Source organism: Tympanuchus pallidicinctus, unplaced genomic scaffold, assembly GCF_026119805.1.
Source record: "Tympanuchus pallidicinctus isolate F22 unplaced genomic scaffold, pur_lepc_1.0 scaffold17, whole genome shotgun sequence".
Taxonomy (NCBI): domain Eukaryota; kingdom Metazoa; phylum Chordata; class Aves; order Galliformes; family Phasianidae; genus Tympanuchus; species Tympanuchus pallidicinctus.
In genome coordinates this window covers 15628025-15651699 of record NW_026294690.1, presented here as the reverse complement: position 1 = coordinate 15651699, position 23675 = coordinate 15628025, and the positions used below count along the sequence as shown (strand labels likewise).

The window sequence follows — 23675 nt, the reverse complement described above, 5'->3', positions numbered from 1 at the left end:
TTTAATATAAGTTTTATAAAAACCAAACTACCAGTCATAAAATGTCAGAGTCTTGCAGAAAATGTTATGAGAGGTGGTCTGTTATTTTAACAAGTTTCCTGAGAATTAGAAGAGCAAATCTGCAGTCTTCCTGGTAAACTGAGATACGAGATAATCTTTAACCAAGATGCAATAATATTTATGCTGAAGGCAGATGAAGATTCTTCAGTTACAGTCAGCTTGAAAAGCCCGAATGCTTCTTTCCCTCCTGCAGTTCGTGGGCATGTCTGTGCCTGGAACTACAGGAGGATGCCCTAGTCATGAACAGCACAGAGATGATGCCAGGTCACCACCTGTTTGTAGGTCCTTACAATGTTTTTGAGAGGTTTATCACTGCTGAATTATTCTGATTGTCACGAGTGACTGATATTGATGGATTCACACCCATTTAGTGCTGAGGAGTACATCCTAGCTTAGAGTCACTGCATGAAGTCCCCAGGACGAACATTATTTCAAAGTGGTATGAGGGATAAGCCAAAGGTTTTTTTGTGTTTGTTCCTGTTGTTGTTTTTTTTTTAACAGTCTTACTAGCACAGAGGATAGGATGGAGGCTTCATGTAGCATGGGATGCTGATAGCAGTGAGACTGTCTGCGTGTTAGCCAGGAAGGATGGGTGAAGGAAGTTTGTCCTGCTTCTGAAAAGCCCCTGGAACTCCCCACTTCTCCCTCTCTTCATCCTGCATGTCAATCCTTGGATAATCTGCATAAGTATGAACATGGGAGGAGACAAAATTTATCTTCCAGTGCCTAGTATATCTGGCTGGGACTTGTGCTTCACAGATCTGTGATGCAATGAAGGTCTAGCTCCATAGCAGAGTTTTCAGTGACTTGGTCTGCAGCACCCAGTGTGGCACAGCAGGGTCAGCTCTACCCAATACTTCTGCAACAGAGTGGCACAAATCAGTGCTATGGACAGCAACTTGTGTTCTGTGAGCCAGGTAGAAGAGGGACCTCATAGCTCCAAGGAGGAGCAAATCCATTGCATTAGAGGGATGCACTTCAGGTTTTGAGTGTGGTGGGCCCAAAAGAAAGCTTTTTTTTTTTTTTTTTTTCCCCAATGTAATTATTTTATCCATAGAAGCTTCATCAGTGTCATGGAGATAAGTTCCATGAGTTCTAAAGAAAGTAACTTTTTGAAAAAGGAAAAGTCAATCAAATCAACAAGTCAAAAGTTTGATTGCAAATGGAGTTTTGCAGAAGTATCATGAAGCTTTTCCATCACAAACATGTTTTAAATACCACAGACAAGGTAGAGATCTCCTCATATTTCACTTAGATTAAACAATCTTGACATGATCATTTGTTGCTATTATAAATAATGAGAACTAGGCTTCTGGGTAAGACACAAACATAGGAACATATCCCTATCCTTAGCAAGACCTTAGCTGGAATAGGACGTTTATTTTGTAGCACCACCTTTGAATGGAAAATCACTTCAGGACAGCAGCAAGGCTTGACACACTTGAAAAAAGTATCTCCTAATAGGAGAACATAGAGATAGCTGTCCATTTTCAGTGGAGTGAAAGCTCTACTTGGGCTTATTTTTTGTAGCATCCATTGACACTCTTAAAAAATGGATCCTGAACCTTTATTGTACACAGCCTTATTAGGCACCTAACAGGAGGGAAGAGGCTGCATCTTGGTTGTCTCTTGCATTGCTCATGGTTCCTTTCTTTCCCTTTGTCCATAGTGCTTTTCCTGCTGCTGAAGAGGTCTCTTCCCATTGTTCTGGGTTTCCATTTTCACATCCTTGCTTCTTGCCATTGTTTTCTGTCTGCTTTTCCTCCTGTGCAATGTCTGCACTTTTCTGTGCCTTCCGTCTTGTTCCTTGGTCCACAGACTCCTATACTTCTCCTCTTCCTGAGCCCCTTTGTGTCTTCCCTCTCCTGCTTATCACATATGCAGTTTCAGGATTTAACCTCTCCAGACCAAGGCGTATGTCTTGATATCCAAGTTTTCAGAACACTGTACGTGAGCTCTGGAAGAGTTTCCCATGGAGCCACTATTAGGAACCTAGACTGTGGTGGAGCCCCAGAGAACTGGGGGAACCTCAGAAGGTCAGTCTTGCCATGAGGAACTGGGTGGCCATCTGAAAACTGCCGCCATTTAGAGCTTTCAGAAAGAACATCAGAGAAAGGAACGGGGCTTCAGATGGGACTATAGTGCTAGGGTCTTTTCCTACCCAGCATTGTGCAGCACAGAGCTCTCAGGCTTCAGTAAACTCCATGGAGAACCAAGAATTTGCTGTTTCTGATCTGCTCCTCAGTGCTGGACCTTCAAATCATAGAATCATAGAATTGTTTGGGTTGGAAGGGATCTTTAAGATTATCTAGTTCCAACCCCCCTGTTACAGGCAGGGACACCTCCCACTAGACCAGGTTGCTCAGAGCCCCATCCAGCCTGGCCTGGTAAGGTCCTTGCCCCCAGGTACTGAATTTCACCAGGCTGCCTCTGGACGTGTGAACATTTCAGGCTTCAGATCTAAGTCCTTGCCACAGGGGACTTCTATGGATCTGAAGCCTTGTGGTTTCTCCTATGCCCTTAGTCAATATTGTCATTCAGGGGAGGGTTCTGCAGCCAGAGGCAGGGATCCCTTTCCAGCAGGGCACGGGAGAGCTGTGAGTGCCAGCTGAGCCCATGGCTGAGGACACAGCTGCTCTGTTCCCCCTGTCCTGCCCCATGCCAGTGGCAGGGTTTACCAGTCCTACTTCAACTGCACCTTGAGTGTATACATTCAAATGTAGTTTTGTAGGCTGAGTACCGGCAGAAAAGCAAACAATTGCCTACAGAAGCTTAGAAGCACTGGAACAGAGCTGCAGTAATCAGTTTATTTCTGTTGTATAACAGCCCTTGCCCAATAACGCTATCAGTAGATGAGGAGCATTTCCCTGCAGCTCCACTAAGAATCCCCATGTGCGGACAATCTGCGCTCCAGTGAGTGCCACCAGTGAGAATGTGCTCCCATCAGTGCCCAGTGAGTCCTCCTGGCTTCTTCTGAGGAAGCTTGCTGAAGGAGGAGCTGCTGGTGACAATCTGGTTTTTTATCGGTACTGCTTCCTAACATAGGGGAAAAACAGTTTAAAGAAATTCTTCAGATTTTTTTACTTCTCTTCAGTGCTTTGAAACTGAGAGACCTCTATTTTTCATAATTTAAACTCCTGCCTAACTGGGTGAGTGTTTGAATTCCTAGACTATGACAAAACACCAGTGTGCGTCTGCCTGAAATGTCGAGAGGATCTTTAATAACGTTCACCCACCAGAAACGGCACTAAAAGCGTGCTAAGATGATGACTGAGAACAATAAAAGCAAGGACCCCAGCTGCTCCGGGCCAAACACCGTTTTGCTGAGGGGCCCGGAGGAAGCACAGTGCAGGGCATGCTCCATGCTGCCCACTGGCTTTGCTGGTGGCTTTCCCTGCTGCCACTGCTGTGCTGCAAGCAGGAAGTTTTCAGGTGCCTCTGAGCTTTGTTTGTTTTGGCTAAAGCTTTGGTTCCTGCGGTAGCCTGCAGACCAAAATTTAATGCACAGATGACCCTGCCAAGCAGCCCCAGCGCCCAGGAACTGCTAAGAATGAGAGATTGCACAACAGAGCTGCAACAAGACTAAAATATTTCTTGTTTTGTATTTGTTCTGTGGAAAGCACGGCAGCTGAGGGGTAAGACCTCTGCTTTCTCTGAAGAAGTCCTCAGAGGACTCTGAAAGGGAGACGTTCCCACTGTGTTGCTAAGAGCCCGCCCCTGCTCTTCTGTGGTCTCCAGATCTCCAGAGCGGATCTGGAGGCAGATTGCAGGAGGTCTAGTATCACCTTTAGCTTTTCTTTCTTGCCATGGAGATTTTTGACCAAGAAAAGAAAAGCAGCTTGCAAAGGCCAGTGATTTGGCTTTTGCACTTCCAAAGCACACAGTGGTGACACCATTTTTTCCTTCATTTAATTCCTGCCTTGGAAAGTTGTGTGCCAAGTTTTATCCCATTGTGACATCTTTCTGGCACAGGCAGAACCCCCTTGCTCTGCAAAGAGCAAGACAACCTTGACTGTAAGGTTATGAATGGGGATTTATGACCAAGTCTCTTTTTATATACACTTAGCCCAGCTTTACTGCTACAAACAGATGACTGTGATAAGGTGGGCAGGTTGTTCAACATTTCACTGGAATGCGAGCACAGTTCTCCTCTTGGCACCAGGATCCTGATTGTCTAAAACAAAACTACAGAAATTGTCATGTCTAAGAACCTGATCCAAGTCCTATTGGAAACAGGAACCTTTATGTTGAGCATGTAGGCTAATAGCACATCTTTTTCATTAGTATTGTCTTCTAACATATTCCCACTTCTTAATTTTTTTTTACTTTTGTTCCCCTGTCTTTTTTTAAGAGCAGCCAGAAAACGTCCTATTTTCCTTTAGAAAAAAAATTATCTATATATTGTTTCCCATACCAGTGAGGTTTAGTGCCTGGCCAGTGCGTTGGTAATGTACTTGGAAGCCGTTCTGGCCACAGCAGTACACTGTGATCTTGAGATCTCAATGGGAAATTGCAGGGGAAGTGAGGGTCAGCCTATGGGCATTCCCTTAACATCTAACACAGGAGCCTGGCCACACTTCTGGGCTGTGACACGATGGATGCAGGTAGCATTTCCGCCCAGCTGCCATTTGGCATGCACCTTAGGGATGCCAGCAGTGGTGATTCCAACTGCTGCTCTTGTCCCTGCCGGGTTCCCCTGACAGCTCTTGGGGGGTCACAGTGATGTGGGAGCTGCAGCCCATCCACATACTGCTCATCCCATGGTGCAAAAGGAGGACAAAGCATGCAGGGTCACTGCACAGCGTGCCTTCTGCTGCGCTTCCCGGGTTAATAAACATGATTCACTGGTGTCTTTTAGCTGTCAGGGCTAGAGTGAACCTCTCGGTGCCAGCAGGTCTAGCTTTTCTTGCTGAAGGGCTAATGCATTTTGCTTTGAGAAATACTGACACCCAGCACCAGGCGTTAGCTTTGCCTCATGAACAGACCGTATACAATTTCCAAACTGCTCAGCAATAAAACTCTCCTGTCTTCTGCGTTGGTGCCAACTGTTTAATTAGGAATAAGCAGAGGTTGGATTTTATTCCTACAAGTAATAGAGCGTTTTTTTCTCCCCCTTCAGCTTGCAAAAGATAAAGAGCGCCTGCAAGCCATGATGACACACCTGCATGTGAAGTCAACTGAACCAAAAGCCACCCCTCAGCCTGTAAGTACTGAACTGTGCAGAAAGCAAAACCAAACCTCACACCAGACCTCTTTTTCCTGTTTCCCACCTGGGTGTGTGACACGAAGCGTGGCTTTGCTGTGTGCCACAGGGAGGAGATGCAAAGTGAGAAGTATTTGGTAGTTTTTCAGGGGGCACAGCCCAGAGACCCACCTCTCTCCTTCCTCCAGGAGGCTGATGAGAGCTGGACCCCAAAGAAGGGCCTTTTGGTGGTCTGTAGGTTGCTTTACATTGGTGCCACTTGCATGAAACCTTAGGAAGTGTTAGGAAGGAGACGTGATTAAATTATATGTAGCGTATTTATTTGACTTTCTCCCTGTCTGACAGGAATTTACAGTAGAACAGACTCTTGTCGCATGTTTCGATGATAATCACTGTTGCCTAGTATCAGGTTTTATACCACTGAAACTGAGAAGGGAAACCTTCTCCACTGCAGATTTCTCTTCAGAAAAGGTGCTGTGGGGGTGGCCAGTGGGGTAGGAGGGCTCGATCAGCCACTCCATAAACTCCTTGCTAGGCAGCCAGTGGCTTTGCAAGCCAAGCCATCTCCTGGGTCCCCCAGTACAGGGCAAGCCCTCCGTCTTCTTCCCTGACCAAAGCGACTCCTCGTCTGTTGTTTTCTTCTCACCTCTTGATGCTGAAAATGCTCCTCAGAGCTTCAGATGATTATTCAAAATGGAGAGAGTGCTTTGCTTCTTGATTTTAAGATTTGTAAGATTTAAAGGTACACTGGCTTTATTTGATTTTGCTTTGAGTCATTGTGTGAAAATTAATTGAGCGTTGACAATCTATAGTTAGTACTAGCAATTTTAATCAATATGCAATGATGCAGCATAATGACAAAGTATTGGTTTATCTGTTTTGACTGATTTTTTTTCTATAAATAAAGCAAACATACACCCATATATGTGTGATTTATGGTGATAGAAATAAAAAAGAGTCAGACTATTAACCCAGCAAATATGGTAGCCTGCCAAGATGCAGTTGGTAGACAAAATTAATGTCTGAAACAGAACACATTACAGAGATAGAGAACATAAAATCATTAAACACTTCGCGCACCCATTTTTACTAGGAACGGATTTCTCACTTTCCATGTAGTTGGGAATAAATGGCTGCAGAAGTGGATGGGAAGGCTAAAGGATAGAAAATTACAGGCTGTTCAGGAACGCTGGAGCAGATGTCAAAGTCAGTGGGAAGTTTTCGGGGCAGTCTTGGTGGAGTTGAGCGGTAGGTACGAACCCTTCCATTTTGGCTGATGAGATTCATGAAGCTGCTTGGTCTGGAGGATAGCAGCTCTCCAGAGTAGAAACTGCGTGCAGCATCTATAAAAATAACATTCTTCTAGTTCCTCGTATCCATCTCAGCCTGAATGCAAATGCTTCAGCGCATTGTTGGCAAAGTGCGTAGACCCAACAGAATGGGAGGAGGCTTGGTTTCTATAGCTCTTACTGGATTAAAAATTAAAACAGCGGAATAATCTGGGAGTCTCAGAGCACTCTGCCTTGAGGCCTTTCGTAACAGCAGTGCCCCTCAGGAGGAAGGATTAAAAACTAAAGGGAGGAAATCACAAGAAGGCCAGCGCTGCTTGGCAAGGCAGCCGGTGATCAATGCTGCGCCGCGGAGGGCAGCAGCTTTGGCGGGCGTTGTAGGCTATGGAGGTACCAGGCGGTGTCGCCGTGAAGATTAGTGTTAACAGCTAATAAACAGGGAAAGCAGAGGGAAAGAAAGAGAAAAAAAAAAGTAAAGGGGGAACGCAGGGGGAAAAGGGCTGTCTTGATTAGTATTAAAAATGTTTTACATTCTGGAAAATTATAGCTTTGTTGGGGACCTCCTACTAAATTTATTTTTAACTGCTCTATTGAAAATTCTGTACCACTAGTCAACATTATCTCTCAGTTGCTCAGCACAGTGTTTCTTTATTAAAAGAAATAGGCATGAATATTTTTGACTGAAAAATTAATAGCTTTTGAATTCATACACAGCAGGTTTTCTTTTGCAAAGAAGTCCAATATCGCTGCACAGCACTTCTATAACCATTTATTTAGAGTCCAAGTCAAACCTTTGACAGCTAGAGCAGTGTTACAAGCCAACATAAAGAACTCCAAGATGTAAACCAACAATAGGCAGTCTGTGTGAGGTTTGCCATTGTCAAATACATAGATTGTTTGGATTAGTTTATGTAAATGTACTGTTGTATTACCCTTTGGAAAAAAAAAGATCACATTTGTGTATGAAAAGTGGTTTCGTTCACAGGCAGCATTATAAATTCCTTATCCTTTAACTTACATGTTAGAAGTAAAAATTGGTGCCTGACAGGCCTATATTGTGTGGCACTCTGTTGTTGGATTGAAACTGCCTTCTTTTCATTTATTGAAATATAGAAAAATTTATTATAGATACCATCTGATAAATCAGAAATTATTAAAATATGTATAGGTGAAGCATTTGAAAATTAATTATAAAATGTAGGAGTATAGTGTTTTGCATAAATTGTGCTTTCGTTATGAAAAAATACACAGGCACCGCATAGACTCTGCTAGACCCCAGTCCTTTTAACTCAGTGGGATAGGACTTTGGTAAAAAGATCTGATGACCATTATTGCAGTGCAAAGTGTTCTTTACATCCAGTAATTAATTTTTTTGCCAACATAACTAATGCAAGGTGTACGTTAGAATTAATATATTACGGTGCATCAGCAGTTATACAGGAAAGAGTGGCTGCAAATCCAAACGTAGCAATGAATTGGGATTTAAAATTACACCCTTTTCATGACTGAGAAAACGTTTTTATTCTGCTTAAAGGATCTTAATGCTTGTTTTTAAACAGTTTTGTTGCTGTGAGGCGGAACTGGTGCCTGAGCTGCTTAGTTCACTGGTGCTTTCACCATGCGCCTTGTGTAACCTGTGCTGGCCATTGGCCTTCCGTTGGGCTTCACACAGGGCTGAGCAGTGGTGGCTGGACCCCAGGCAGCTTCTTGATGCTGCTGCACTGATCACAGCTCAGCCAGGGATGGGGAAGCTGGTCCTGTCCATCGATCGCATCCCCACCTGCAGGTGCTCCTTGCAGTTATTTCCACCCCTCCAGTGGAAGGGCTAGTGCCCCACGCTGTTGTACCAAGGCAGGTGCTCTGTAAAGCTCTTCAGACTTACAAAGCCAAGGAGACTTAACATGTTCTCGTGTAATTCAGTACTGATGACCCGAGCTGTTGGCACATAGGTCTGTATGTGGGGTTGCTGCAGGTAGGGCAGCTCTTCTGCCTCAGGGGAGCTCCTTTCTGGGCAGCCGAGAGAGTGGCACTGAGGAAGGGCTGAGCATTGACACAGGTTGTGCTGGCTGCCTGTTTGCTAATGGCCAGCTTTGTAATTACCATGTCCAGAGGTGCAGCAGCTTAAAAGAAAATGGAAGTACCTCAGCTTAGCACTTGGAACGCGCAGAGTTGTCCCTCTTACTGCTGCATGTGTTGTTTTGGTGAGAATAAAGGACTGAGCAAAGTGAGAACGAAGCTGTGAAGGAATATGCTGTGACATATCTTTGTAAGGTACGTTTTTTTTTCAGCGAGGAACAAAACAGAGAAGCCAGAACAATGATTGCTCAAGAGCTGTCACTCTGGTTTTGCTGTTAAGATGGTTCCCCTAAATTCTGTTTTTGTTGGTGCAAGTGGTCAGCGTGGTAGGTTAAGATGGAAATGTGATTTTATTTTGGAGGATTAACTAACACTGCAGTTCACAGGAAGGAAAGGAAAAGGAAAAAAATCACGAACCAACAAATCATTGTGCACGCTAGGTGCCATATCCATCTTTAAAAACTGGTAGAAAACTTGAAGAGAAACTTTTGGCACCTCAAATGAAATGTACTGTTAGATATCCCTTATTTAATGTATTTTTTTTGCCCTAACCATAGCAATTACGATTGTTTTGAAATACTGTTTTTAGCAACTGTAATAACAAAGCATTTTAAAAATGGTCTTTTAACTCTTGAGGGAATGACTGAGCATTTTAGCTGCTGTAGCCATACTTTATAGTTTGAAAAAATAACGATACGCAGCAATAAAGAGAGATTCTCAAGCACAACAAAAGCTGTTTTTATATACTGGTTTTCATTAAGTCTCACTCCTCAGCTTCGGTTTCCTCAGTGCTGCTGCCAATAACAACACCTGCTAAGTGATTGCTGCCTGCCAGGCTCCCATCCAGCGCTGCTGTGTCCGAGCTGGAGCAGGAGAGGAGGATGCAGCATTGAGCAAAGCTCTGGGCCCAGCCTGCCATCCCACCCTCCGTGTCAAGAAAAGCAGTCTCTGCTTTGGAGTGTTGTAGGGTCCAGCAGCTCAGTTCTGATAAACCCTCACCTCTAATCACAACCGAAACAGCAGCATCAATGGCAGGGGGAATCCCTGCCCTGCAGCAGTGGGTATGGCCTCTCCGTGACATTTATAAATGTGTATTTCCTTTTTTTTTTTTTTTTTTTTTTTTTGCTTCTTCTAAAAGTGTTTCAGATGGGGGTTTTTTACTGCAGCCCCTATTGTCATGGAAGATATTTACACAGAAAGGAATCAGGCTGAGCCCTAATGGGAGAGCCACTTACTGGAAATCTATTTTACAGGGTGAGAGAGAGGGCTACCTCTCTGTCTTGTTTATATCTAAGGAAAAAACCATGACTCAGTCTTCACCTTTAATAGGAAGACATGACCATTTCTTGAAAGGGAAGGTTAATACTAAAATCCTAAGCAGGATATTGGATGCTGAAACAATTAAAACATTTATGGATGTTGAGTTAAAGCGGCACGAGGCACGGTTCTTCAAAACTGAAACTGAACAAAGCACCCAGCACCCTTCGCTGACTAAATTTACAGAATTTCAGGACTTCAAACTGTTACCGGGTTTGGTGGCTTTTTGTTGTTTTATTCTTGTTTTCTTTTGTGGCTGGAGGAAATCCTCCCTCCCCCATCCCCAGGGTAAATGTTGCAGAACCAGTTAACCCTTGGGTGGCAGGGCTGCGCCTTGCTGCCCACTGCTGACTTTGTGCCTTGTGTGCAATCCCTTCAGCCGGAAACAGCCCCTCACCAGAACGTGCAGTATGTGGGACACTGGCAGTGTGCAAAGTACCAGTGTGAACAACTTTCCTAATCATAGAAACTTGTTTTTAAATAGAAGATGTGCACAGCATCAGGAAAAGAAACCCTCGCAGCCCAGTCCCTTCCTGAGCTTTGCCCTGAATTATCATCCGCTGTGCGTTTCTGATTGCCGGCAGTATCGAGATTTAATAGTTTACAATTCAGATGAATATTTCAAGATGGCAACAAAACCAACACCATTCATAATTTGTTGTTCTGCTCCAATTCACCACCGAGCTCTCCGCCTTGACACTGCAAATCCCACAAAGACAGCGGCCCTCACCTCCCCATACCCACCCCACGTTGTGGTGCCATCACCAGAGGGGTCGATCCCCTGCCCAGGAGCAGAGCGGTACCAGGTGTGGGGCAGGAAGAGGGAGAACTTTGCTGGCGAGCACCAAGGTTGTCTTTCATTAACTTGTTGGTTCAGGCTCAGCGCTGGCCGGCGGAGGTGAAGCACAGCACACTCGCTACGTTCCAGCTTTTTGTTCTTTCTTTCCTCACAGACTGCAGTCATGTTTAATTTGGAAACTGGGCTCCTTTGGCAAATTAGCAATTAGAACAATTTTGTGGGAATATGTATATGTGTCATTAGTTTTCCTGCAAATTAATAGCGAGAGCAGAGGTCAGGCAGAAATTTTCCACTTGACTGCAGCTCCTCTGTTGAGATTTGGCACTTTGTTTTGGAACGGCCACAGCTGCTCAAAGCCACAGTCTTCCTTTAGGAACTGTCTTTTAATTAGTTTACCTCATAGCCATTATTACAAATATTACTGCCTCCCCTCCTTGAAATAAAATTACTGTTTCTACAAAATATTCCAGTGACATCTTGCACCACTGCACATTGATGGTGGGGTCACTCGAATGCAGCGTTTAATCATTAGATCACCTCCATAAGCATCTCCTAATTAGAGTCCTTACAATACAATTTTATCTGGTAATTAGCTGAGATTGGCTGCTTCCTCTGTAGCTTATTAGTGGCAGCCCAGCAGTGGGTGTGAATCACAGTGTCATTTGTCAAGCCTGTTAGGGCCCCCCCCTTTGCTCATCCTCTCTTCTGTTTATTTCTGGTTGCTACCTACGCTGAAAAGCCTAAAGAAATCTAACTCGATTCAAATTCTTGAAGCAGGGAATGCTGACCTTTGGGGATTCTCTCTCTCGCAGCTCTCTGGTAGAAACAGATTAAATGTTAAGTTTTTAAACGCTAAAAAAGGAAGCGAACTCTTTTGAAATGGAGTAGCGAGAGCCGTAATGATGGAGCGCGAGCAGTGATCTTTCCAACAGGAGGGCCCGGCTGCCGAGCCTCTGCCAGAGACGGGCACTTAAAATTGATGCAGATTTGCTCGCAGTTATTGGACTGTTAAAATGTCCATTTAGAAACTGAGATAAAATACAGAAGATTTAATTTCATGGTGAGACCTGTCAGTTGTACTATTATTATCATCACTGGTCCTTTTATCATATGTAATAGATGGATAGATGGATAACAGGGAGACATTACAATGAGCGTGTCCCTAATCAGTGGCCTTAAATCACGCCAGTCAACAAGCAGAGGTGGCAGCGGCACCACAGGCTCAGTGTTCATGGCAGGATGCTCTGGGAATCACTGCCTGCATTTGAGCACCCTCGTCATGTCCTTGCTGGGTTCCTCCTTCTGTGGCCTCACCATGAGCTGCTGGATGGTTCCCGTGTGGGCACAGGGCACACAGGGAATGGGTTGCCTGCAGTACCTGAGCAGCATGCAGGGCTGCAGGCAGCAGCACTTGGTTGCGTGAGGATTCTGTGGCGCGGCTTTAATGCAGGCAGAGTTGCTCAAAAAGCAGGGACAATTTATTGAAAAACCGGTGCTATTTATCTGTCTCTCTGCTGTGCCCTTCCTGTGGGCAATCAGCTTTTTGTCTTGGTGTCATTTCTGTGACACGAGAGCCCTTTGTTTTCCGTTACCTTTGTTTGGGATAAATCCTGTTGTTTTGATAAAGGAGCAGCAGTATTTCTGGCTGTTAACTCAGATGAGGGATGCTAATAGGAGTTTTCTTATCTGGTTACTTTCACACGAGGAAAATTAATACAGAGTCTTATGGATAAACATGAGCTGTTTGGGGGCATATCTGAATTGCGTGCCTCGCCTTCATCTGAAAAGCTTTAATGTCCAGCCAAAAGGAATTTTAATCAGAGCAAAAGTTATAAAATTCTGGTCCTGTTAAATTCAGTAGGAATTTTGCTACTGACTTCAATGGGGTCAAGATTTCAGCAGTATTATTCACGAAAGTGCCTAAGGGAAGGAAATGTGGAAGTAGTCAAAGAGCCCTCCTCTCCCTCATTTTTTCTGATGTCACTAAGAGATGGGGTTGTTTGTTTAAAGCACTCCAGCAGGAGCAACCTACTGTTGTAAGGGAGCATCGTTTTTCAGAGGGCATTGCAGGGCAGCGGGAAGGAACAGATGCTGCTGGTGTGGGTATGGCTGGGTGCTGAAAGTGGTTGGGCTCTGTTTGGGTTGGATGCACAGTCCCAGAGGCGTTCAGCTGCTGCTGCTGCTGCAGGTAACACTGTGCCTCCCGTCAAGGGAGAGCAGAATGGTGCCACTTGTGCTGGGCTGAGTGGCTGCAGTATTTCATGCGGTGTGATTAATTAAATTATTCCAGAGTTAACCTACTCAGGGCTTTGCTTTTAAAATGGATGAACAGGAGGGGAAGGGAAAAAAAAGCAATCCCAAATGCTGAAGAGAGAGATTGTGTTTCTCCCTACTATGTCCCTATGAAAATCTGGCTTTTTATTCTTAGCCTGATGCCTTCAGTGAAATATCCAAGAAGACTGATCAGAAGCCGTGCATAATGATAGCGTGGAAAGAAGGGGTGTGGGGTTGAAATCGTGAAACAGCGGAACTGCAATAAAATACCAAGATGATGGCACTCTCTGTAAGATCTTTTAAGGTTCGGATGCAAATCCACTATGTGTAGTTCTGGCAGTAGGATGCCTTGTTCATTTTATAAAATCCATCTATCTGGAAGTGTACGTATTTATTTCCGTTTGCTAATGGAGATGCTACAACAGCACTTGGAGCTGAAGCGAGCACTCGAGCTGCGTTGCCTCTGAGTGGAGGGTCGTTCCGTTAATGAGAATTTCCCCCACCACCCTTAATTAGCCACAGTCGCCCTTTGTAATGCAGCCTTCGTCCTTTCCCTCCGCAGCTCAATCTGGTGTCCAGCGTCACGCTTTCCAAGACAGCGTCCGAGGCTTCTCCACAGAGCTTACCTCATACTCCCACCACCCCGACTGCACCCATCACTCCCGTCACGCAGGGACCGTCGGTCATCACTACCACGAGCATGCACAACGTCGGGCCCATCCGGAGGCGGTACTCGGATAAATACAACGTCCCCATTTCTTCAGGTAAAGCGGTGCTGCTGATACGGGCCCTTCCCAGCCCGGCAGCTTTCTGCTGCCTACACCCGCAGCGACGGGCTGTGATGATAACAGAACAACTGCTCTTTATTTAGCAGATATTGCCCAGAACCAAGAATTTTATAAGAACGCAGAAGTTAGACCACCGTTCACGTATGCATCTTTAATTAGGCAGGTGAGTGGAGCCAAACACAGGCATTCGGATTAGACAAAGTCTCCCTATATGTGCGCGCTCCGGATTAAATAGATTTTCAAACCTTTGGTATGTAAGCATGCTCAAATGCTCAAACCTTTACTATAAGGGTTTTTAGAACTGCAATATATAACATAATTGCTTTTGATTAAGTATTACAATACGATGTGATTATTAGGAAATTCATTTCACACAACAGTGAAAATGAGCCTGTTTAAAGATGGCAAGTCAATTATCACAAGCTACAGTAATCTCTGATCCCTAGAATTAATCTGAGCTCTAAATAATTACTGAGCTTTAATCAGCTAGTGAAATGTTTTGCATTTCTCTTTGATTCTGCTTTATGAATGACTAATAAATTAATATTTCTGTAAGGAAACAGAAATAAAAACTCAAAACAATTAGATAATTCCATTTTGAATTTTGCCATTGAACTGTTAAATACAGCCATTAATCTTAGTTCATATTGTGAAAACCTTCCTTCGGATTTTTGCTCCAAATCCCTTCTCTTATTTTCTCATTCCTTCGTTCTTTCATTCTTTTTGTATTGGTCCAAGTAAAACTCTGACTGTGTTTTGTACTGACTTGCTCACAACTGATGTTGCCATTGATTTGCTTCACAAGGCCATCCTCGAATCTCCAGAAAAACAGCTAACACTAAATGAAATCTACAACTGGTTCACGCGAATGTTTGCTTACTTCAGGCGCAACGCGGCGACGTGGAAGGTAAGCCTTAGCCCTGTGTGCCTCTTGCCTTTGATATCTGACATGTACAGAATAGACGTTGCTGATGACATAACAAATTGTAACGACGTGTGGACATGAAAATGTAGATCGGCAGTTGTGACACGCGCTGGGTGCCTTATCTGCAGGAACAATTTGATATTTGGCAGAAAAACTCCTCTGCCTTTGAAAACCACTAATTGAATCCCCCATTATTGGCTTTTATGTTCTGTGATTATGCCACGAGTTCCTCTGTGTGGTTGCTGCTAGCAGTGAAACTCAAGCCCGTCAGCTGGAATGTATTAAAAAAAAAAAGAGGTAATGTTATTGTGTCGGTGGAGGATATGCTGTTTGTCTTCTTAGTTATGCAGGCTGTGATCACAACAACTGATTTTTTTCCCCTAGGATCAGTAGATAAATGGATTCCTTTCCTCAATCAGTTGACTCTCAGCTACATACACAGATATTTTACAAACTTCTACATTTTAGTCACACAGCAGCAGCTCACTGAACATACTGTGTAAGAAGCAAGCCTTACCATAAGAAATCCGTTCAACAGAACTAAACATTGATATATTTGGCACTTCAGTTTCCTACCATAACCATCTCTGATGTTGCTGGATAAAAGATCTTGGGAGTTACTTGTATTCTGGGGCCACTCTTTCTCTCGTACGTAGCGTTACAACAGCCAGACTGGCTTCTTAAGCTGGTATCATTACTAATTAATGAATCAAAGCAAAGGATCTTGTATTGCAGTAAAAATTGCATCCCAGTAGTTTGAGCTGCTCTCAATCTAGACAGCTCTGTTGCTCTCAGACTTCAAATGACCAGGTAGCATGAATGTGTTCCATACTGGCTGTTTCATTTGCTCTTTCTATTTTTCTTGTCTCAGCCTGCATTTGGAATTAATTACATCAGAGGATGGAGCTAAAAATCGTCCTTGGAAGTTAGTTCAGTTTTAGTAGCACAGTTAGATTCAGGAAAAGTCTCTGTGATTGCTGCTTTGATTCTTCAACTTCAGTTAGAAAACATGAGCAGTGTTTCACTTTGCAGTCTCCTTACTGTCCAGAAAGGAAATTAACTTTCCCTGATTTAAGATCCATTTAGACCTGCCTGTCTTTTGCTGCTGGAGCGCTTCCAGTAGGCCTTTTCAGCAGCTGCAGGTGTGGGTGCTAAAGCAAAAATCCTATCTAATTCCAGCGGTGAAAGGAAGTGGAGAAGGGAGTGGAAGAAGGCAATCTTGGCAGCCTGCAAGGCTAATGTTAGGAATTAGCCTTGCGTATCACTTAAAATCAAGTCCCAGGAGCCACGTGCACTAACAGTGTGCTTGTACAGAGGAGGAGAGAGGCTGAGCTGAAGACCCTTGGGCTTGCAGAAGAGCACAGCAGGTCTATGCGGAGACCAATCATGGACACCCTGACCCTATCCAGGAGCCCACATCCTGCTTCACAGCCTGGGAAGGAAAGGTTCACTGCAACTTCTGGCTTCCATGCAAGGAATGCAATTTTTGAGCTACTCAGATTCATGCCAGCCTTCAGGAACAGCGGGGATGAAAATGCAGCTCTGGCTTAGCATGACGGGAAGCCCACGGGGCGCAGAATGAGCGCAAGGGTCTAATTGCAGAATCAGAATAATTTGAATACATATGTGCTGATTTGAGCTCACCTTCAGCTAACGTATAGCGGGCATTCGAGTCAGTTTTCCTAAAGTTTAGGTCAGGGTTTGGTGTGGGCAGGCTTCCTGGAGACCTGTTTCAAAACCACAGATGAGCACAGGAATAACAACCTTGAAAAAATGAACCTCTTCCCCAAAATGCACTGCAGTGGAGCTTGAGCAGTTACGAGAATTACAAACCCTTTCATTTCCTACATTCAAGTATGTTCAGGGTAATTTTTCTACAAAAGTGGCTTGCGTACAAATATTTTTACCAAGGTAAATATATAATCTTAGAATAATAGCTCCTAATTTTTGTGTTAAGCTGATTGCTATGGGAGCACTGTGAACTGGTTCTAACAGGTCAGAGGCGATGCCTGTTTACTTTTATTTTTTGGAGTAATTTGCTGGCACTGAATTGCAGCCATGAGGCACAGGCTGCAGGTGTGGCTCTGAAACATGAATAAAACTGCTAGATAGCAAGTATCCAGAGGCACTGAGAACAAAACAATGGGGTTTTTTTGTGATGAATTCCTTAAACAAGTGATCATACTGAAAACTGAAAGTGAGGGCAGTGCTTTGTGGACATCCCAAATACCCAGTGTGTTTGTCTCAGTATCTTCAGCAAGAGCCTGATCCGGCAGCCCCAGCCCTCGATGGCAAAACACATAGCGGTCTGTAAAAGATTTCTCCAGCATTAGATATGTTTAAAGAACACAGAGATTTCTGCTCAGCTGTGTATTTGGAGACTGTTTACAAACTCCGAGGACTCACTTCACGGAACTCTGCTTATGCATTTGATCAACTGCCGTATTAACTGGGAGATCGGCTTTCACTGTGGGAAATAGCATTATTATTCTTACATTTTGCTCCAGACTTGACAGCGTTCCCATTTTCACAGGAAACTGCCTGAGCTACCCAGATGTGGGCCGGCAGCCCTGTGTCAGGTTGCGCTCACACGGAGCTCTGCTCCACCGGCGGCTGCTGAGCTCGCTGCTTTCCACCCGTAAGGTGTGGGGCGTTCGCAGTGTTCTGCTCCACCTCCCAATCAGGGGGGTTGCCAGAACTTGACAAACTAATGAAAACCGGGAGAGGAGGGAGAAGAGTCATTAAAAAAAAGGAGAACAAAGAGCAGGAAGAATGACAAATGGATACCCACGGAAGAGCTGAAGTGCACAGAGCTTGCCACGGAGCCAGGCCATCCCCGTGCCTGTGGGATCGGGCACCTGCAGCCAGAGGAGATGAGCTTGCTGCCAAGTATCTGCTGAAAGCTCCCATGGATCAGGGACAGTGCTAGTGATTGCAGGGACATGGAAAAGTAGCAAAAGACTCTTCTTAGCCTTTCCCTTGCAAGCACACACACCACTGCTGCTTAATTTACATGACAAATGCACTCTCCATACCCTTTGTTTGCACAGTGATTTAGACATTCATGATTAGAGCTCACTTTCACCATCCAGACCCGATGTTCATTAAAAAAAAAAAAAAAAAAAGATGACGATGACAGGAGGGAAAAAAGTGTGGTCTCTTGGTTGCCTAGACCCAGGCCATGTGTTTGGCTGGCATTGTGCCTGCTAACGAGTCAACCAGATTGACTAAATCAGTGGTGCCAGTGATGATGGATGGAGTTTGTTCGCCTGCATATTCTCAGCAAATGGCTTCTTCTGCTCTCCCTGCTTTCCAAGCTCCTCTCGGTGGTACTGGAGATGAGCTCTGTGTACCAACTGGAGCAGCTTTGCACTGGGGAAACCCACGCTGTGGAATGTAGCATGGCACTCTGTGTGAGCAGTATGGGAAGCAGAGAGAGCAGAGCCCCCGCTTGCTGTGAGGCAGCGAGGTGTCTCATCGTGGCCACCTGAGGGGAAGGTCTGACTGCACTGCAAGTTATGCCGGGCTCATCCTCCGAACCACAGCTCACACCCAAGCACAGAGCCTAGGAGCGCCAGGGTCCCTCCGGGTGATGAGCTGCAGGGATATTATCACTTTGTTTCAGAGAGCCCTCCTCGTGTTTGCACTTGGCAGAAGCTCAGATCAGTCCGTGCAGCAGTCTGCCAGGAACGGGAGCCAACTTCCATATAAGAGCACACAGCAGAGGCAGGGGCTGGGGCCGTGGCGGCCAGCGGGGTGCTGCTGAGCCCTGCTCTGTGCCGCCGATGGGGCAGGAGCTCAGCACCTGATTGCCATTAACCCAGCTGTGGGAAACCACAGGAGCAGCAGCCCCAGTGCCTCCCCGCTCCATTGAGCCATCCACACTCACATGAAATCCTTTCTGTTCTTTCACAGTGCTTTCTTTTCCAGGAGAGGAGAAGCCTATGTATTTGTTTTGAAAATGTCAATGCAATGTTCCTCTTGCGTTGTGTATGAAATGTGCCATATTATACAACGTGCGTGTTTATAAAATGATGGCTGTTCTCATTTGTACTGTGGGTAATTGATAAGAATGAGCTGATTTTTGTAATCTTGGGTTGAAGCTTTTATAGTTATATTAACTTTGCAAAATAAGATGTAAAGAGCTGGGGTGCGGGGAGAGGGGTTGACATTGCAAAATGAGGGCTGTCAAGCTGACTGTGCTGCTGTTCTTGGACAATGATGAGCATTTTCTCATAGAAAGTTTTTGAATGTATTCTCTTGCTGCAGAATGCAGTGCGTCATAATCTTAGTCTTCACAAGTGTTTTGTGCGAGTAGAAAACGTTAAAGGGGCAGTATGGACAGTGGATGAACAAGAGTTCCAAAAACGAAGGCCACAAAAGATCAGTGGGTATGTCCACCATGTTTGAACTTCTTAGCCTAGCTTGGATCATGCTTACAGTTTAACGTAGAGGCTTTTGGCTGCTAGCTGGTGTTAGACCAACCACAGGTGGTTTCGCATTGTTTCAGTTAAGGGAAACCAAGACAAACATCTCATCACTACTGTTTGTATGCCCACCAGTACCCTGACCCTGCTTGCTTGGTGTTTGTTGCATCACATGCTAGTAGCTTTTAGGTGGCAATGCATATTAACCCTCACAAACCATTTGCTTATGCTTATTGCATTTTATTTTCTTTTTCCTTTTCCCTGTATTTGATGTCTGTTCTGTCCCCGATCCCGTGTCCCTTTGTTTCCACTTCATCTCCTTTGCTGCTGCTCTTGTCCCAGGGTGCCATTCGCACCAACCTCTCACTGCATAAGTGCTTTATCAGAGTAGAGGATGAGTTTGGGTCCTTTTGGACTGTTGATGATGAAGAGTTTAAACGTGGCCGTCATATTCAACGAGGCCGTCCTCGAAAATACTGCCCTGATGAAAACTTTGGCGAGCTTGTTGCACAGTAAGAGCTTTTACTTGCTTTAATTTTTTTTTCTGCTGTTGCTTTGCTTTGCATGATTTACCCATCTCATGTAGACTTGCATTTCACGAAATAGTGACATCACCTTTGCTGCTAAAGGAGCAAAAGTTTTAGTTGTTATGTGTGTATTTTGTGTGTCCTACTCTGATAATCCAAATGCCTATAATAATAACTCTTTGACATGTTTGTTATAGCACTGGTTTATAGCGCTACGTAACCTAAAATAATGATCCACACTAATGCAGATATGCTGCTGTAGATCTGTCAGGAAGACAGATAGATGCCAGGAGGGGCTTCAGATAAGTTTGAATTCTGATATTTCCCTTTGCTTTCAATTGTATGCCTGGGTTTGCAACACTTTAATGGATTAACATTAAAAAAAAAGGAGTGCAGTGAGACCATCTGTAACGATTACAAACAGCAGTGCATCCTGTGCCTGCAACAACCACACACAAATATTCCTGGGGTTCCTGAAGCAATTTTGTTTGACCTTTCCTTGAAGGCCATCTCTCCAGGACAGCTGATCCTTGCCGGTCCCTGTGGGAGAGGCTCTGTTATGACTTCTCTCACCATGCCTTACTCTCATATGAAAAAAAGAAAAAAGCCCGATGAGTGTAAAACTTACTGGAGATGTTTTTCACTGGCACCTAGTAGGTTTTTCCCTACTTTCCTATTTTTTAATGCCCACTGAAGAGTGGATAAGCTTGCCATACATTTTCCTCAAATCCACCTCCTTATTTAAACTTAAGATGACTAAAGCAAGAGTCTGAGATAGCACATCAGAACTGTTATTAGAATGGCCCTTAGAGCAGTGTGCTCCCCACCACTTGGCTGCAGAGCAGCAGGACCAGCTGGTTTGCCTCTGTGCCACCTTTCCTCTTTCCCCATGTCCCAAACTGTTTGGGGCAGGAGTGCGGGCAGTGCCAACCCTTTCCCCATCAGGAAATAATGTGGCTCAAAATCCACTCTTGTCAAGGTCCCCCATTGAGTTGCAAGGAATTCTGCTGCCAGTGACTTTGAGAACCATGTGCCGTGCACAGTATTTAAGTATTCCATGCTGCTTTTGGTCGTAGCCTCCTTACGATGGGCCTTTATGTGGTAACTGGCTCCCAGAAACGCTGAATATTGCAAAATTTCTCCTGAACGCACTAAAATGAGCAGAGATCCCGAGATGTGCTACTGACACAGGGTAGCAGAGCACATGGTGAGGTAACGTCACAGTATGATGATATTCCTTATTTAGTAAAGGCAAATATGTTAACTGTAGGCAAAAACTCTGATATTTTCTTTAAAGAAAAAGGGAAATGAAAGAGAACTTGTGTGGAAAAACAGTCTGAGCACTAGTTTTCTGGTGTGGGAGGAAGCGTTACATGCTTGAAATGTTCGCATAGAGGGTGGTTGCATTTAACTCTCCTTTTTATGTTTTTCTTATGCAGTAACCCTTCTCTTATTAAAAACATACAGACCAGCCACACCTACTGCACACCTCTCAATGCTGCTTTACAGGTAAGATTAATGACTGTAGCAAATATGCAACAGAGGCGTGTGTCTTCCCCACTCATTTCAAAATATATTAGCCTTGCTCTAATTAGATATTAAATTTTAATTCCGTTAAACTTTTTTCTTAAGTGCATAAAGCATCATAGTCCCTGGAGGCAAACACATATCAGGCTGCTTCAGCATTAGCTAGATGCTTAGCATTTTGAATATTGTGGCAAAAAAATTAAAAGTTCACTTATTAATATTTATCAGCAGTATCATAATTTCCATCCTCTTATTTCAGAATTTCACTTGAGGCAAAAATACCACAAGTGTAATTACTCTAGCACAGCTATTAATGTGCTGAATGATAGGATACTGTGCCACGTGACCTTCTATTGTTCATGGTTTTAAAGAGAAAGCAGATCATTTTTCCCCCTTTTCTTTTAAGGGCTATTTTTGCATATCTTCCTGTTGTTGTTAAAAAAAAAATAAAAAATGTTGCAATTCCTATAGAAAAAAAAAAATGGGAATTTGTATTGGTTTCAACGACTGTAAGACAAAAATGTTGTTTTTCACAGTGTAGAAATGCACTTAGTGTTTGGTGCACTGTTAATAACCGGCACCCCGAAGGCGTGTGCTTCTCCAGACCCTTTTTCATGTACTGTTGATGAGGTTTGCTTTTTTTTTTTTTTTTTGGTCTCTACAAATTCTCGAGTCCATCTCAACAACCTCAGGTAATGTCAGGACTCAGCGACTGAACCAGAGGCACAGACACGTTACTGTGCCCTGGATTTGCAGGCTGTTGTGTTTGTGCTGCAGTCCAACCCCCATCCATACCATGGAAATGCAGCCAGGATGCAGCACCACCTATGGTTGTGTCCCCTGTGTGTGTGTGTTGAGGGTCACTTCTCCAGCAGCTCACTGGTGGCCATGGATGTTTGCTTGGGCCACCGCCTTCTGTAGAAGCTTTAGCAGGCTTCTCTTTTCCAAAGCAGGAAGCAGATTGTTAGGAGAAAAGTGATGTTCTGCGTTTCTTCTCGCGATCGGAGTTTATGCAGTAACTTCTGAAAAGCAAATGAAGGCATGTTTAAATGAAGCAACTGTAAATACCATTCATTAGTAACTTATTTTCCCTTGAGTCTTGTGAAGTGTGATTTTTAAAGACCGCTTTGTCTCTTGAATAGTATTAAGATTACAAGCACATTTTACATTCATGAGGCTGAAAGGCAAAAAATGAAATGATCCTGCATTTCTTCACGTTGTTAACTATGTGACTAATTTCAATTAATATGCTTATCATACGGAACTGTTCATGTTTTATTTCTCAAACACGTGTCGTTGTCGTCATCTCCATCCATTCTTCTGTGATAAACCTCCAAACTGCCTCTCTTCCCCACCTTCCCTGGCAGAGGCACGTGCCTGTGGCCTCACATAGCATGGTAGGAACTCGACTCACGGAGAGAAGAGCCTGGGCCAGGTTTCTTCCTGCTTGCATGTCCCCTATTAAAAAAAAAAAATAAGCAGGGGTGAGAAATCATGCTATTCATTGCACTCAGACAGATCCTCCTTTGGGTTTTAAACAGATCAGTGGGTTTCTCTCTACTGGGTATACGAGGAAACTGGATCCCCTGGGATGCTTGTGGTACAGGGCATCTTGAGCAGAGCTGCATCATGGGACCTCAGTGCACACTGACCTCCTGCTGCAGTCGCCTTCCCATATGTTTCTTTCTTTCCCTGTGGGATGGCAGAACCACCCCTCTGACATCTCCTCCATCTGCTTTCCCTCACGGCTGTGCAAGTCAGGGGCACACAGCTCTCACCAGCACTGCCTTTTCCCAGGGGTTGTCGAGAGCTTTTGTGCTCCCCAAACCACCCCCTCACCACTGTGATCATAGCATGTACTCCTCGTGTCCCACCTCTCCCCCAAGAAACTGCTTTACTGCAATTACAACTTATCTTCACTGTTGGTGAAGAACTTAAGTCATTATTTTGCCAAGTGCAGGAAATGTGAACCATTCTTTGCATCCCCTCATCACAAGGAGTTTGCCGGTTGTTGAATCAAGAAGATAAAAATAATCCTCCCTGTTAGAATAGCTTTTGTAATCATGTGTGACACATAGGGCTGCACATGGAGAGGTCAACATAAGGAGGAATAAAAGGGGCCGTGCCCCCAAAGATGCTGCAGGCAGAGCTGGCCATCCCTCAGCCTCCGTGTATGGGCACAGCTGTACTGGCCTGAATGGTGGTGAGCATGGAGCTTGGTCCCATGAATTAGGAGAGGAGGTCAATGTTCAGTGGGGAGAGTGTGTGAATCCCCTCCCGTGGGCAGGTTTGCATCACGCAGACCCGCAGTCAGATGGATTTTTTGACTCTGCAGCCAGCTGACCTCCCCCCAGCATGGGTTGAGCACAGCCGAGCCAGCATCTGTGGTCCTGGTGCTGACGCTGTCAGAAGGCAGCAGATGATGTTATCTGGACGTGGCTCGGTGAAGTGGTGAAATGTCCT

The 23675-nt window shown here is 44.5% G+C and overlaps 1 protein-coding gene across 15 annotated transcripts in view; it reads left to right on the top strand.

Annotated features, from left to right (window-relative positions):
- The window catches only part of FOXP1 (forkhead box P1), a 341592-nt gene that overhangs the window by 306111 nt on the left and 11806 nt on the right, over nt 1-23675 (top strand). For 14 of the 15 annotated variants that reach the window (XM_052678944.1, XM_052678948.1, XM_052678951.1 and 11 more), the window contains 6 exons: nt 5180-5263; nt 13581-13782; nt 13890-13969; nt 14612-14713; nt 19001-19122; nt 21125-21194. In XM_052678944.1, coding sequence (XP_052534904.1) covers nt 5180-5263; nt 13581-13782; nt 13890-13969; nt 14612-14713; nt 19001-19122; nt 21125-21194 — 660 coding nt within the window. The remainder of the gene's footprint in view (nt 1-5179; nt 5264-13580; nt 13783-13889; nt 13970-14611; nt 14714-19000; nt 19123-21124; nt 21195-23675) is intronic. The other variant, XM_052678956.1, reaches the window with a different exon arrangement.